The sequence below is a fragment of the Tursiops truncatus genome, chromosome 3 (genome assembly GCF_011762595.2).
Source record: "Tursiops truncatus isolate mTurTru1 chromosome 3, mTurTru1.mat.Y, whole genome shotgun sequence".
Taxonomy (NCBI): Eukaryota; Metazoa; Chordata; class Mammalia; order Artiodactyla; family Delphinidae; genus Tursiops; species Tursiops truncatus.
Genome location: NC_047036.1, coordinates 163128649 through 163143888, shown reverse-complemented (window position 1 = coordinate 163143888; position 15240 = coordinate 163128649). Strand labels below are relative to the sequence as shown.

The 15240-nt window shown below is 39.0% G+C and overlaps 1 protein-coding gene across 2 annotated transcripts in view; it reads left to right on the top strand.

The window, feature by feature from the left end:
* Positions 1-254: 254 nt before the first annotated feature.
* Positions 255-15240, top strand: part of ADGRE3 (adhesion G protein-coupled receptor E3) — a 41503-nt gene continuing 26517 nt past the window's right edge. Inside the window, exons 1-3 of one of the 2 annotated variants that reach the window (XM_073803212.1) lie at positions 255-353; positions 7891-7941; positions 9198-9320. In XM_073803212.1, the coding sequence (XP_073659313.1) occupies positions 329-353; positions 7891-7941; positions 9198-9320 (199 nt within the window). In that variant the 5' untranslated portion in view covers positions 255-328. The remainder of the gene's footprint in view (positions 354-7890; positions 7942-9197; positions 9321-15240) is intronic. The other variant, XM_019934017.3, reaches the window with a different exon arrangement.

Genomic DNA, 15240 nt, shown 5'->3' with positions numbered 1-15240 from the left:
GCTCCTCAGACAATGCTCTGTAATTAAAGGGCATTCCTTTTCTAGGGTCAATTGATTCTGTAATCCCAAAGGTGATCAGCAATAGCTAGAAAAATCTACTACCAAGGAAACATCTGAAAACAAGTGAAGAAAAGGTAACGAAAATGAAAAGCAGAACCATGGGTCTGATGGTGAAAGATGGAAGAAGTTCACTTCTCTGTCAGTGGTTTCCTATGTCAGCTGACCATGTCAGTTCTCATGAGATTTCCTTGAGATAGGAAAAGTGGTTGAGAGGGAGCACAGTAGGGAGCTTTGAGTGCTGACTGGCAAGTGTTACCTGCACACAAGAATGCAAGGGTCATCGCTTCTTCCAGGTATGTGTAACCTTAACCTACCCCATATCAGGGGCTACTTGGTTCAACAATTAGCTGTCTTTCCCTTCTCCTCTTTCTTCTGCTCTGCTTTGAACACTCTCCTTTCACCCTTGGGTTATGGTTTCCTTCCTCACCACCCTCTTCAAACTACGCTCTCAAATATCCCTAAAATTGTCCTTACGGTCAAATCCAATGAGCTGTTCATCTCCCTCTTCACAGGTCTTGTTTTCTAACTGATATTCTCTCCTCCTTGATAACTTCTGTGACCTAGCACTGCCCTGATTTTCCTCTGCCTCTCTTGCTATTCTTTCTTTCTCCTCCTTTTGCCTTTTCCTGAATACTAATAATAATAACCAAAATTTTCAAGCACTCACTATGCACCTTGCATATTAATCCATTTAATTCTCATAATGGGCTCATAAGGTGGGTACTAATATTATTTCCATCTTATAGATGAGAAAACTGGAGCACAGAGAGGTTATGTTACTCATCCAAGGTCACACAGATTGTAAATGGCAGAACCAGGATTTGAATCCAAGCCTCCTGGCTTCAGATCTTTGTTAATATGCCTTTGGGTTTTTTCCTTCTCTTTTTCTACTCTGTCTCCCTAGAGGAATCTTAAGATCCCATGGCTTCAACAACCACATCTGTGCAGGTAGCTCTCCAACTCTGAAATCCCTTCCATTCTCTGGCTCCAGATCAAATAACAATATCAATAGCTACAATATCAACCAAAGCTAACATATGTTGAGCACCTGGTATCAGGCTAAGATGTTCTATATTCATTATCGCACAGTACCTCCACATTACAGATGTAAAATGGCATCACAGAAATGGTGCTCAAAACCTCACACTTATTTAGTTGCAGAGGCAGGTAATAGATCATAAAGTCTATCAAAATAATATAAGCTACTTGAAGGCAAAGGTCCCCTCACTTTTGCAGCCCGTTCTGCAACATCTTACATATAAGAGGTATCCAGTATATATCTGTGGAGTCAAATTTAAGTGAGAGAGCGTGCAATTTTTTATATATCAATTATGCCTCAGTAAAGCTAAAAAACTCTTTTAATGAGAGAAGCTCAAAAAAGATGTTTCCTGCTTTGGGGCAACTGCAGGCAGAGTCCTGGAAACTTCTGAGATGGATTATTTGTGAATTTCAGTTATCCATGACCTCTCCGACCACATCACTAGATGGAACAGACAGTGTAGTAGAATGAGTATCAGGTGAAGAATTTAAAAATAGAATTCTAGTGCAAATAAAATGATAATAGAGGCAGCTAGCATTTATGAAGTGATTTCAGCCAGACATTGTGCTTTACACAATTCCCTCATTTATGTCATCGCTCCAACCCCAGGAGGCAGGCAATGCTATCACCCTGTTTCATATATGGAAACTTAGAGTAGTTAAGCAACCTGCTCCAATTTGCACGACTGGTGTCTGAGGTACTTGACCCCTGGGGACCTCTTTTCTCATTAACAAAAAGAGTCAGCTGATGATTTCTAAAGCCTCTTAGAACTCTGGGATTCTGGCATGCCAATGACTCTTCGAGAGCTCTAACTTAAGACTCATGCCCGTATTATTGAGCACAGGATTGCTGGTTGGGCTGGAAGGACACCTTGAAGACTAGCCTTGAGGAAATGTGATGGTACCCAGACTGCCTGAGTTTTAGGAACCAGGAAGTACTTTTCAGCCTTATGTTTTACTAGCTGCCTCTGCAAGCTATAGTCGTCATTGGGGCAGCTGTAATGTTAGTGTAGCTGCTGCAAATTAATCATCATACAAAGTAGGAAAAAGGGAAATTTAAATGTATTAAGAAATATTCCAGGATCCTGCCATTAAGCGGTTCACGTCCCAGCTGAGAATATATTCATTGGACCACTGGAAATATTCAAAATGCTCCATGAAAGCAGTTGCATAAGTGATTGATCACGGGACAGACCTGGCAACTTAGAATAAGAGCCTGGGAGGAGGAGTAACAGCCCCCACCAAAGATGTCAACATCCCCTGAAACGTGTGGATATGTTACCTCACATATACAGGGGAGGTAAAAATTCTCCTCTACCCTCTTATGGTCTCTAGCTGGGAATAAGAATTAAATTGACATAAGATAGATTAATAGGAGAGAAGCATAAACATTTAATTAAATTTGAACATGTACATGGGAGCCTTCACAAGAAAATGAAGACCCAAAGAAGTGACCAGAGCACAAAGTTTTGTACCTTTTAGACAAAGAAATGATAAATGTGTGAGGAAACAAGACAGACAAAGGGATTGGGGCTAGATGCAATAAATTGTGAGGAAGTGACTAGGAGATACAGAGGAGGGGAAAGTATTGGAAGATAGGGTTATTTTAGTAAGTTTGTACAGATCTGTTTCAAGGTCCATTCACAGTCTCTGGGAGTAAAGATGCTCTTCTCATCCTGGTACAGGGAGGGCACCTTTCTTGTGGGAAATTATGGCCAGTTTTTAGGTAGAAAAGGGTAGATCATAAAGCTCGTCCTGCATCTTCTGCCTCTCAATTGCCTCCAGCTCAAAATAATGAATATGCCAAAGTGGAATATTTTGGGGTGGCATGTCCTGAACCCCATCACATGGTCAAAGGGACTTTGCAGATGTGCTAAAGATCTTGAGATGAGCAGATTATCCTGGATTATACTGGTGGGTCCAATATAATCACAAGGGTCCTCATCAGAGAGAGACAAGAGACCAGAAAGGAGAGACGTTGCTATGCCACTGGCTTTGAAGATGGACCAAGGGGCCGTGAGCCAAGGAAGGTGGGCAGCCTCTAAAAGCTGCAAAAAGCAAGGAGATGGATTCTCCCCTAGAGCTTCCAAATCAGCCCTACTAACACCTTGATTTTAGCCCAATGAGAGTGATTTTTGACAGAATTGAATTTTCTACGCAATTGTAAGGGAATATATTTCTGGTTTTTTAAGCCACTAAATTCAGTTTTTGGTTTTTTTTTTTTTTTTTTTTTTCCGGTACGCGGGCTTCTCACTGTTGTGACCTCTCCCGTTGCGGAGCACAGGCTCCGGACGCGCAGGCTCAGTGGCCATAGCTCATGGGCCCAGCCGCTCCACGGCATGTGGGATCCTCCCGACTTGGGGCATGAACCCGTGTCCCCTGCATCAGCAGGCGGACTCTCAACCACTGCGCCACCAGGGAAGCCCCCATTTATTTATTTTTGTTTTTATTTCCATTTCTCTAGGAGGTGGGTCAAAAAGAATCTTGCTGTGATTGATGTCATAGAGTGTTCTGCCTATGCTTTTCTCTAAGAGTTTGATAGTGTCTGGCCTTACATTTAGGTCTTTAATCCAATTTGAGTTTATTTTTGTGTATGGTGTTAAGGAGTAATGATGAAAAAACTGAAAGTGATATTAAGAAAACACTCCCATTTACCATTGCAACAAAAAGAATAAAGTACCTAGGAATAAACCTCCTGAAGGAGACAAAAGACCTGTATGCAGAAAATTATAAGACACTGATGAAAGGAATTAAAGATGATACAAAGAGATAGAGAGATATACCATGTTCTTGGATTGGAAGAATCAACATTGTGAAAATAACTCTACTACCCAAAGCAATCTACAGACTCAGTGCAATCCCTATCAAACTACCACTGGCATTTTTCACAGAACTAGAACAAAAAATTTCACAATTTGTATGGAAACACAAAAAGACCCTGAATAGCCAAAGCAATCTTGAGAAAGAAAAACAGAGCTGGAGGAATCAGGCTCCCTGACTTCAGACTATACTACAAAGCCACAGTAATCAAGAGAGTATGGTACAGGCACAAAAACAGAAATATAGATCAATGGAACAGGAGAGAAAGCCCAGAGATAAACCCACGCATATATGGTCATCTTATCTTTGATAAAGGAGGCAAGAATATACAATGGAGAAAAGACAGCCTCTTCAATAAGTGGTGCTAGGAAAACTGGACAGCTACATGTAAAAGAATGAAATTAGAGCACCTTCTTTTTTTTTATTCCATGTGTTTTTATTTTAAAATATAGGACAAAACATACATCATATTATTTTACATATACTTACAAATAGTTTTCTGCAGATATTATTGCTTTTATTGTTTGATTGAGTGTGAGTCATTTTTAAAAGTTCTCACATTTCTGTCCAAGGCAGTGTTTGGCTGACAGCAGTTACTCTTTCTATATATTTGAGATATTTTATGGGAATTAAAAACTTAAGAATTTATGTCATTTGTGTTCTCTTTCTCATGAATATTTTAATGATCTGATTTAGTAACCCCTTCACACTAAGATCACTCATTTTTTTAAAAAGCTATATATCAGGTTTTTCTAGTTTATAATATAAAATAATTTAGATTAGAATGTGTAAATCATTGTGTAATTTCAATATTTCCAACTATAGATTTACTATGGAAATAGCACTCATAGTCAGCTTTCTGGTTTTGTTTTTCTTTGTTTTGTTTACCATTTAAACTTTTTGTCTTATATTGGAGTATAGCCGATTAACAATGTTGTGATAGTTTCAGGTGCACAGCAAAGCGACTCAGCCATTCATAAACATGTATCCATTCTCCCCCAAACTCTCCTAGTTTATAATATAAATTCAACTAAAATATCATTAAAACAAACAGAAGCCATAATTTGGTGGCTCAGAAAAAAATAATTTTGAAGTTGAAGTTAATAAATGCCAAACATAAACTTTTCCCTGCTAAAAATAACACTAGAGACAGTACAAAGAATATTATAGGATGATGGCTGAATGACTTTTAAGCTTTTAAAAGAGTCTCAGTGATGCAATTTTAGTTATATTGGAAAGTATTTTTATTCTTTATAAACCAGTTATTATTCCTTATGTCTAAATTTCTGGTTGAGAGAAGAAAACATTTGTATATGTCTCCAAACTGGGTCATTTCTATATTTTGCAATTCTCTGTTTTAAAAAATTGCAATTAAAAGGAAAAGTCAGAAGTATAACCTGAAGAGCAGGAAAGATTAAATATTTAATGCTGTTCCCTAGAGTTTTTCTTCCCAAATTGTCTCTCCAGTTCATAATTCTTTCATAAGGATTTTGAATGTTCATATGTTTATTATTAAACATTATTTCAGGGGACAGTAATTTAATTACTATCATGAGTATAATTTTTCAATATACTATTTTTCATTTCAGAATCTTTTGCAAAGCATTGTTTAAAACGGTGCATGCAAACGAAATCTGCAAACTCCTTAGCAACTAGATGCTCTCAAAATTACTTCCAAAAACCAAAATCTGCCAGTAGATATTTGCTAAAAATTAATTTTTCTAGTATTCACCTTCTAAAGTCGTTAGAAAGCTGAAGTATGTTCATGTACCTAAAATGTTTAGAACAATGCCTGGCATGTGGTAAGAGCTCAATTCCTCTTGGATATTGTGGAGGCTGCCCTTAGAACTTTGCCCAATTTCCCCCACCCAGGATATCCTCTCCCCAAGACATGAGTCTCTCTCTTCAAGAGAAATTTCACTGATGTGCTCATAGGCAGGATGGAGGGGTGTTTTCATCACAGGGCATGCCGCATTTTAACCCAAAAATTCCCATCTCCTCCAAGTCTTGCTCCACAGACACCAGCCACCACATCTTCTGAACCTCCCCAAGGTAGCCAAGACATCCCCCCCACCCATTTCACCAGACTCTCAGCCTTGAGTCCTCCAATCCCAGTCCTTTACCAACAGGAATCAAAGTTTACCAGCTCCACCAAACTAGTCCACCCTCACCCAACCTGTCATCCAACTTGGTAAACAGACACCTTCCATGACCAGGACCCACTTTCTTTTTTTATTTTGGCTTTATTGAGGTGTAATTGACATACAAAAATATTGCACACATTTAATGCATACATCTTGATGAGTTTGGACATAAGGATACACCATACACCCATGATATCATCCCCACAATCAAGATATTAAGTATATCTATCACTTCCAAAATGTTCATTATTTGTGGAAATGTTTTTCTTTTTCTTCTTTCTTTTTTTGTAAAATGACTAACATGAGATCTATCCTTTTAGCATATTTTGAAGTATACAACACCAAGTTGTTAAACGTATTTGCTATGTTTTACAGCAGACCTCTAGAACGTATTCATCTTATATAGCAAAAACTGTATACCCATTGAAAAAGAATGCCCTGGTAACTGCCATTCTATTCTCTTCTGTGAGTTTGACTCCTTTTCATATAAGAGAAATCATACAGTATTTGTCCTTCTGTGTCTGGTTTCATTTCACTTAGAGTAATGTCCTCTAGATTCATCTATGTTGCTGTAAATGGCAAGACTGCCTTATTTTTTAAGGTTGAATAACATTCCATTGTGTGTGTGTGTGTGTATATATATATATATATATATATATATATATATATATATATACCACATTTTTTATCCATTCATCTGCAGGACCCACTTTCTTAGGAGGTAACCAATGTTGCAAATAAGGTTACTAGTCACTGGACCTGTGCACACTAGAAGAGCCACATTGGTTGTTCATATTGAAATGTTTCCACACCATGTGTAAATAATTGTTTCCCAGAATCAGCTCCCAGGACACTCCTGCCAGCCCAGACCCTTTCCTGGGACCCCATCGACTGCCTCACAATTCAGCAGCTGAAAGATTAACACCTGCTGCCTCAGAGAGGGTCTCCAATGTCCATTCTGATTGGTTGGTTCCTGAAACATACCAGTTGTTAAATATTTTGTATATTGTACTTGCAAGTGGCAAATTATTCTAGACATTACTATGTTATAAGAGAATGAAAAGAAGGTAAGGAGAGAACTAACAATCAGAGTGGTGTAAGATTTATTAAGAAAGGAAGAGAAAAGCCACCCATCTATCCAGCACCTTCGGGTCTTTGCAGAAGCAAGAACATGGCTGATGATACCACCAGATGTTGGGAAGGTTTGCGGAAGAAGAAAATAGCACTTTAGCAGCCACAGTAGAAGTAGCCTTCACATAGAGGCAGCCTTCATTTTTCAAAAAGGCAGAAACAATACTTCCCTTCCAAGACGTGTTTCTGGAATTTTGCCTATCCTCCATCAAGAGAAAGACTCTGGTTCTGGTCCACTTGAATCTGGGTGGACATGTGACTTTCTTGTAACCAAGAGAATATGGTGGAATGGAGCTGCATGACTTCCTGGACTGGATCTTGAGAGGAGATGTAGACTGGTTGGCCAGAACCCTCATGCTTAGAGCTCTGAAGATGCCTGACCAAGGCTGACATGATGGGAGGAAGCCCAAACTACCCTAGGCCCTGAGACTACATGAAGCCATGTCCAGCCAGTTCCCAGATGCTCCAGCCCCATCACTGTCTAACAGCAACTGTATAGGAAGCTCCAAGCCAGAACTATTCAGCTGAGCCTTTCCCAGATTCCCAAATCATAGAAACCACAAGAGATAATAAAATGAATGTCTGCATTTTGTGATAGTTGTTATTCAGCAATAGATAACTGATACCCAGCCCTTGGAGAATATCCTAGAATCTTTCCTCAATCGTTTCATGTCTCCCTTCTGCTTCCCTGTTCCAGGACTCTGCTTTCTGCTAAGCTTGTCAGGAGTCGTGGCTCAGAAAACCAAAGGTGAGTACTTAAAGCCTGACTTTTCGATAGCCAGAGATCAGGGAGGGTGTAGACCAATAAGGCACCTGGGCCCACTCACATCCTCCAACAAGACAGAGGAAGGGGGCTACTTCTGGGAACAGAAATGGGGCAGGTTTCCTCCTGTAATTCTTTTTAAGTCATCATTTCATCAAATTTGGGTATATTTTAAGTTATCTTTTTTTTTAATTTTACTGTTATTTGTCTATTTATTTGTTTTTAGTAACCACAGCATGACCAAGGTAGAGGTAGAACAGTGAATAAAACACACCAATTCTCATGAAGTAAACATTCTGGTGGGGAGAGACAGAGCATGATGAAAATCATTTCATTCCGATCACAAGCAAGTCAACAAAAAATGAGCAAGTTCATTCCAGGTTAACTTTAATCCCTTGGCGATCTCACTAGATTCTGAATCAACAAGCCTAGGGTGGAGCCTGATATTCTACATTTCTAGCTAAAAGCTAGGGATGCATTCTGAGTTGCCAGGCTCTGCACATTTTCCCCCCATCATGTTCCCTGCCTCCACTCTGTGTGAACCCTGGACAGCTCCCAGAATTCTCCACTAGACTTAAGCTTGAGATATTTCCTCAGCCCCTGTTATTTCCATTCATTTTCAAGGGGCCTCAAATTAAGATCCTTAGTGATCTCCATCTAAATGAAGTTACACATAGTGTTACAAAGATAACATGTACCCTTATCACCATATACCTTCTGTGGTACCCTACGAATTCAAATTTTTGTAATCATAGCTGACACTTAATATGTTCCAGGCACTGCCTGAAGAACTTTATATGTATTAATTCACTTACTCCTCACATTAACCCATTTTACAGATGAGGAAGTTGAGGCACAGAGAGGGTAGGACACTTGTGCAAAGACACACGGGTAGTAAGTGGTGGAGCCAGAATCAAACGCAGTGTCCCAGGTCTTAACCAAGTCATTCCCCTTTTATATATTCTGCAATGATCTTGAGAATAACACAGTTATATTGCATTGAAATATTTGTGTTAAAATTAACTTGTTTAATGCCAACCTCAGGCCTTTATCATGCATAAGAATCACACTTTTTTCTGTAGCTTGGTATCTTTTAACTTTTTAATGTACTGACGTCTCACAAAAGGAAAAAGGTGCAGGTTCCTCAGCCTTGAGAGGCCTTTGCTCAGAGGCAAAACCAAATGATAACAGGAGAGATTTTGACTCTGGTGACATCTGACCTGCCTCTCTTCTCCTTGCAGGGACCTGTCGTTCGTGTCCCCCACTTTCTTCCTGTGTCAATGCCACTCACTGTACCTGCAACCATGGATACATTTCTGAATCCAGGCAGAGATACTTCACATACCCCTTGGAGACATGTAAAGGTAAAGGGATAATTTTCAAATCACCTAGAGGTAGATATGGAAAGAAGGCAGGATAAGGGCTTTGAGGGGGTAACAATAATATGCAATACTGAAACCTCTGCCAACTCAACCTTCACCAAGAAAGAAATTCTTCCATGAAGTCAGAAAAGTGGGCTCTTCCAGAACTTAGTTAGGTCTCAATTCTCTCCTCCATAATGTAAGGATAATAATGCTGACTTCATGATAGCAGTAAGGGGTTTGAATAAGGTAATAATAAATGTAACTATACTTCATGAATCATAAAGCATTGTGTAATTTTTTGTACAATTTTTTAAGGAGATAGATTATGTACTGAAGTCATGGCAAAGAAAGAATAAAAGCTTGGGCAGAAACTTTTTTTAATATAAAGTCTGTGGTCACCTAAGATGCAAGATGCTGCCTCAACTCAATAATTTAAATGTCCAATCCTATGGAAGAATGAACACTCTAGAGTTGAGTAAATATTAGGTTTTTCCCCTTTCCTACTTTTCAACATCCCTCCTGGTTGGAAGCCTACAGTTGGGAGTAAGGTGTATAATTGGTTTCTTTCCTCTTTCCCCACCCAACATTCTACTTTCCTTCACCCAATCTTGCAAGAGTTGTAACCTGGCAGGGAGATGAGGAAAGGGGAGCAGGCAAGTTTTTCCTTGACAATACTATGGTTGCTATTTAGTCTCTATGTTCCTGAGATATAGCACTTTCAGTCGTGACAGCTTTTGTGGGTTATTTGAGGACAATTACCCAATCACTCCCCTGAAATTCCCCTGATAACAGCAAATTCATCCCTACACCTTACTCATCCTGGACGAATCCTGTGTCTTCTTTAGCTTCTCCCTGATAAAGTCCATTTGCCACTCCATGTGGCCCTCTCTGAAAGAAACTAAGCAACCCCACACCCAAAACTTCTCACACATGACCCACATCTAGCTCTTGGGAGATATTCACTCACCCTTTGCCCAAGAAACTTGAGATGAGCAGGTACAGCAGATCTCTTTTCTGCCCAAGTGGCTCACTATTTAGATTTTTCAGGAGGAAACAGGCACCAATCAACTGGGTCCCCATAAAATGCAAAGACAGTGTAATTAGCTGAATGAATTCCTTAAAATCCCTCTCTTGGATTAAGCTGAAGAGAAAAGCACTCACACACACTTCTCCTCTTGGGTGGAAGTAGAGGGGCTCACAGGACAGCATCAGCTCTCTCCAAATAAATCCTTCCTCTCTTACTTACCAACTCTTTTTAAACCTCACATGAATGAAGGCTATAAAAATCACACGGCCAGATCCCAGACATCTCCTTCTTTGCAAATATAGCATCATGGCTTGTTCCTCACTTGAAATGCTCCCCTTGTGCTTTTTCTAATGGTAGACCATGAATTATCTTTCCAGTTCCTACTGATTCAATGGGCTTATTCTAATTTTCTATTTCTTCTTGGAATAATATTGATTATTTATAAGAAATCACTTATTTTCCCTAATTTTTAAATTTGTGACCATAAAGTTACATACAGCATTCTCTTATGGTTATTTTAATCACCTCCTTGAAACTGTGGTATGTTCCCCTTCTTGCTATTTTCTGTCAGGTTTTTTTTCATCAAACTTGTGTGGGTTTATCTGTCTTATTGGTCTTTTGAATTTTTTATCCTTTCTACTATGTTTTTTGTTTTCTATTTTATTGATTTCAGCTTTAATCTCTTCTTAATTTCTTTTTTCTGGGTTCTTAAAATGAATACTTAGATGCTTTATTTTTTCACCTTTCTTTCTTAAAAATAAAGACATATAAGATTATAAATTTTCCTCTGAGTATAGGTTTAGATATATTCTACAGGATGAAGTATTCTTCTTATTGATCTGTGGATGGTTTGTAATTTCCTTTTGATGTTTTGCTACTCCAAGAATTATGTGGGAGGGTGTTTCCTCATTTCCAAAAGTTAAGATTTTTTGTACATTTTTGCATTATATATTCCTAATTTTATTAGATAATTAAAGAATCATTTCTACTTTTAAAAAATTTATTAGAATTTTTAAACTAATGGCTGAAAATCTCTACTTTATAAGTTTTTATTAGAGATATCTTTGTGGAAGCATATGATTGATTTTATGAAAGAAAGTATATATTTTATTTTCAAGGAATATAAAATTCTTTCTCTCTGCATAGGCTTCTATCTTCTATTTCAGTCTCTATTTCTCTGTGTGTGTGTGTGTGTGTGTGTGTGTGTGTGTGTGCGCGCGCACATGAGTGCCTTTGTCTGTCTCTCTGACTTTCTGTATATGTGTATTTATTAATTTTATTTACTCATTAATTTCCCCATATCTTTACTTCTTATCCACTAGATCTTTCCTCTGTTTGTATGTGCTTATTGATTGTGATATCCAGTTCTTCTCTACTCTTATTTATTTTTTATCTACTAGTTCCGAGAGAAGTGAATTGAATATCCGAGTATAATTGTATTTTGATTGCTTCTTACATTTCTACTTGTTTGTGCTTTCTGTATTTATCTGTGTTGTTTGGTGCATACATATTTGTGAACGGAATATAATTTTCTTCATAAAATGTGTTAAGTATCAATACATAGTTTCCCTCTTTACCTTAAATTCCACTGAGTCTGATATTAATATTATACATTGTTTTATTTCTGTTTGAATTCTCCTAGTATCTCTTTGTGCACCTCTTTATTTCCAATATTATCAATCTCCTGAAAAGAGTATATAGTTGGGTGTCATTTTTTAGCCCATTGTTCCACTTACCTACTGCTGCATAATAAAACCCAAACTTATTGGCATAAAACAATCATTTTATTATGCTCATATGGGTCAGGAATTCAGACAAGCAAAACAGTGATGGCTCTTCTCTGCCCCTTGATATCTTAGGCCTCAGATAAAAGGCTCAAATGGCTGGTGGTGACTCAAACAGTTGAGGGTTAGAATTATCTGAAAGCACCTCTCCTCACATGTGTGTGCCTGGGATGGGATAACGCAAAGACTGGAATCATCTAGGATTGTCAGCTGGAGCCCCTATGCTAGATCTCTCCATGTAGCTTCGGCTTCTCACAGTTGATGGTTGAATTCTGAGAGGTAATGTCTCAGCATGGAGTTTCCAGAGAGTGAGGCTTCCAAGAGACTCAGGCAGAATTGCGCGTTTTTTATGACCTTGTCTCAAAGTCCCATTGTAACACTTCTGCAATAGTCTTCTTTTTTTTTTTTGCGGTATGCGGGTCTCTCACCGTTGCGACCTCTCCCGTTGTGGAGCACAGGCTCAGGACGCGCAGGCCCAGCGACCATGTCTCACGGGCCTAGCCACTCCGCGGCATGTGGGATCCTCCCAGACCGGGGCATGAACCCGTGTCCCCTGCATCAGCAGGCGGACTCCCAACCACTGCACCACCAGGGAAACCCTGCAATAGTCTTTTGACTAAAGCAGTCCTGAGCACACTTGGACACAAAGAGATAAGACAATGTGCCCACATCTCAATGGAAAGAGTGTCAAATAATTTGACAGTTTTGAAACTGTCACACTCAATATTCTAGTCTCTATTTTTTTCTCTTTTTTCCTAGTCTCTATTTTAATAGAAGATTTCCATTTATATTTAATGTATATTAGTCCATTTATATTTAGTGTAATGACTGACACAGTTACTCCCACGGTCTTACTTTACATTTATTATTAATTTTATATTATTATGATTTCCTCATTTGCCTTTTTCTTTGTTTTGCATAGGATTTTTTTAACGTCTTTATTGGAGTATAATTGCTTTACAACTATGTGTTAGTTTCTGCTTTATAACAAAGTGAATCAGCTACACATATACATACATTCCCATATCTCTTCCCTCTTGCATCTCCCTCCCTCCCACCCTCCCTATCCCACCCCTCTAGGTGGTCACAAAGCACCGAGTTGATCTCCCTGTGCAGCTGCTTCCCACTAGCCTTTTTCTTATTTGTGTTTGTTTTATCAAGTTGCTATTAGTTCCATTTTCCCCTTTATTTATTTAGAATTTCTACTATACTTTTCATCCTATTAATGGTTACTTTCTCTTTTCTTAATTTCATAATCAAACACATATTTCTCTCCTAATATTTGAAACACTCATCAATTATTTTTCCCACCAGGTTGCATTGTTTTCCCTACCAAGATGCTTAATTTTACCCTTACTTCCCCTCCCCCAGTAAAGAGATGACATCCTTAAAATACTCTCATTTTACTCCTCTCCTTTCCTCCTCTTCCCTCCAATCCCCCCCCCATGAATGTTAATTTTATTTCAATGTTCATTGTGAAACCCTGCTTCCTCTTCCCTTCATCTTCCTCCAAGTTGAGGTTTCTGTACTTGCTAATTTAATACTTGTTAACTTGTTGTTTGCTTGGAGCATTTCTTTGCATGTTTTCTTCACATTGGGTACATGGGTAATATCCCTCTCAATTATTGTATAACCTCACCTTTCTTTTACTCTAACCAGTAGATTCTATCTTGGCTGTGTAGAGAATTTTTTAACTCCATCCTCTTACCCCAGTAATCCATCAATACATATCCCAGTAATCACAGAAACCGTCTTCAAGTTTACAGGTTTGCAGTTGGGAATTCCAGTACCAGATTGAGTCTCATTCCTTTGTAGTGAATTGTAACTACTTTCTATCTCACATTTTGTAAAGTTTTTCTCAGGAGACCATCCTTACTTTTCATTGGTTAAGTGTATGTCACAGGACAACCCTATCTGAAAGGGAGGCTGAGAAAGAGAGCACCTGAGAAACTGGAACAAGATTGCCATGCTTGGCCTCCCAAACAAGGAATAGCTATTGAGTAAGCAACAGCATCAGCCACACTATGTCACACTCTGAAAATCCTAAATTCCCTGTTTCCTGTAACAGACAGGGAAATCCCACATTTTTACTTCCCACTTGACATCATTGTAAAGGGGCTACAGTGACCCTGAGGACTGGAGACATATTGATTTAACAAAATCAATTAGTTAGTTTAGCAGATGTATTAATCTGCTCAGGTTCCTATAACAAAATACCACAGGCTGGTGGCTTAAACCACAGAAATTTACTTTATAACAGTTTTGGAGGCTGGAAGAAGTCCATTATCAAAGTTCTGGCAGATTCTGTTTCTAGTGAGACCTGCCTTCTTGCTGTATCTTCACATGGTCTTTCCTCCCTGGGCATAAGGGCAGAAACAATGGTTTGGAGTAGCACTCCTGTGTCTCTTCTTATGAGGATGCTACTCCTATCAGATCAGGGCCCCTTTCTTATGATCTCATTTAACGTCAATTACCTCCTAAGAGGCCCCATCGCCAAAAACAGCCACGCTAGGAGTTAGGGCTTCAACATATGAACTGCGGGTAGGGGGGAGATACAAACATGGTCAGTATCCCATCTATATGCCCTTGGCATTTTTCATTCCTTTGTACACCAAGTCTGAGGCTTTCTCTGGCTACTGAAGACCACTCAGTCCACACTCAGGACAAATGGAAGTACTGGAGGGTTTACATTCCCTGGGAACATTCCTCCACCAATAAATAAGATTTTGTGGATAAATACCCCAGCTCCCTCACCCCTCAGGTAGGCTTACCTGAAGTGCATGCTCTACACTGCCTCTCAGAGGTTCCCAGAGGAATTGAGCCTCAGTCACCCACAGTAGAAATTTCCTGGATAATACCCCCTTTATTTTCTGCCTTCCCTTCCCTGTTTCATTTCACCATTTCCATTCCAGTGTTTTCTGGGACCATCTCCCAAATAAAGTACTTGAACTTGAATCCTTGTCTCAATGTCTGCTTCTTGGAGAACCCAACCAAAATCAATGAAGAAAGGACAGAACAAAGACAACCATTACCTTAACTGAGTTGTTTTGGAAAGCCAGGATAGACCCTGATGGAAAGGATATAGCTTCTGGCACATATTTAGATGTTC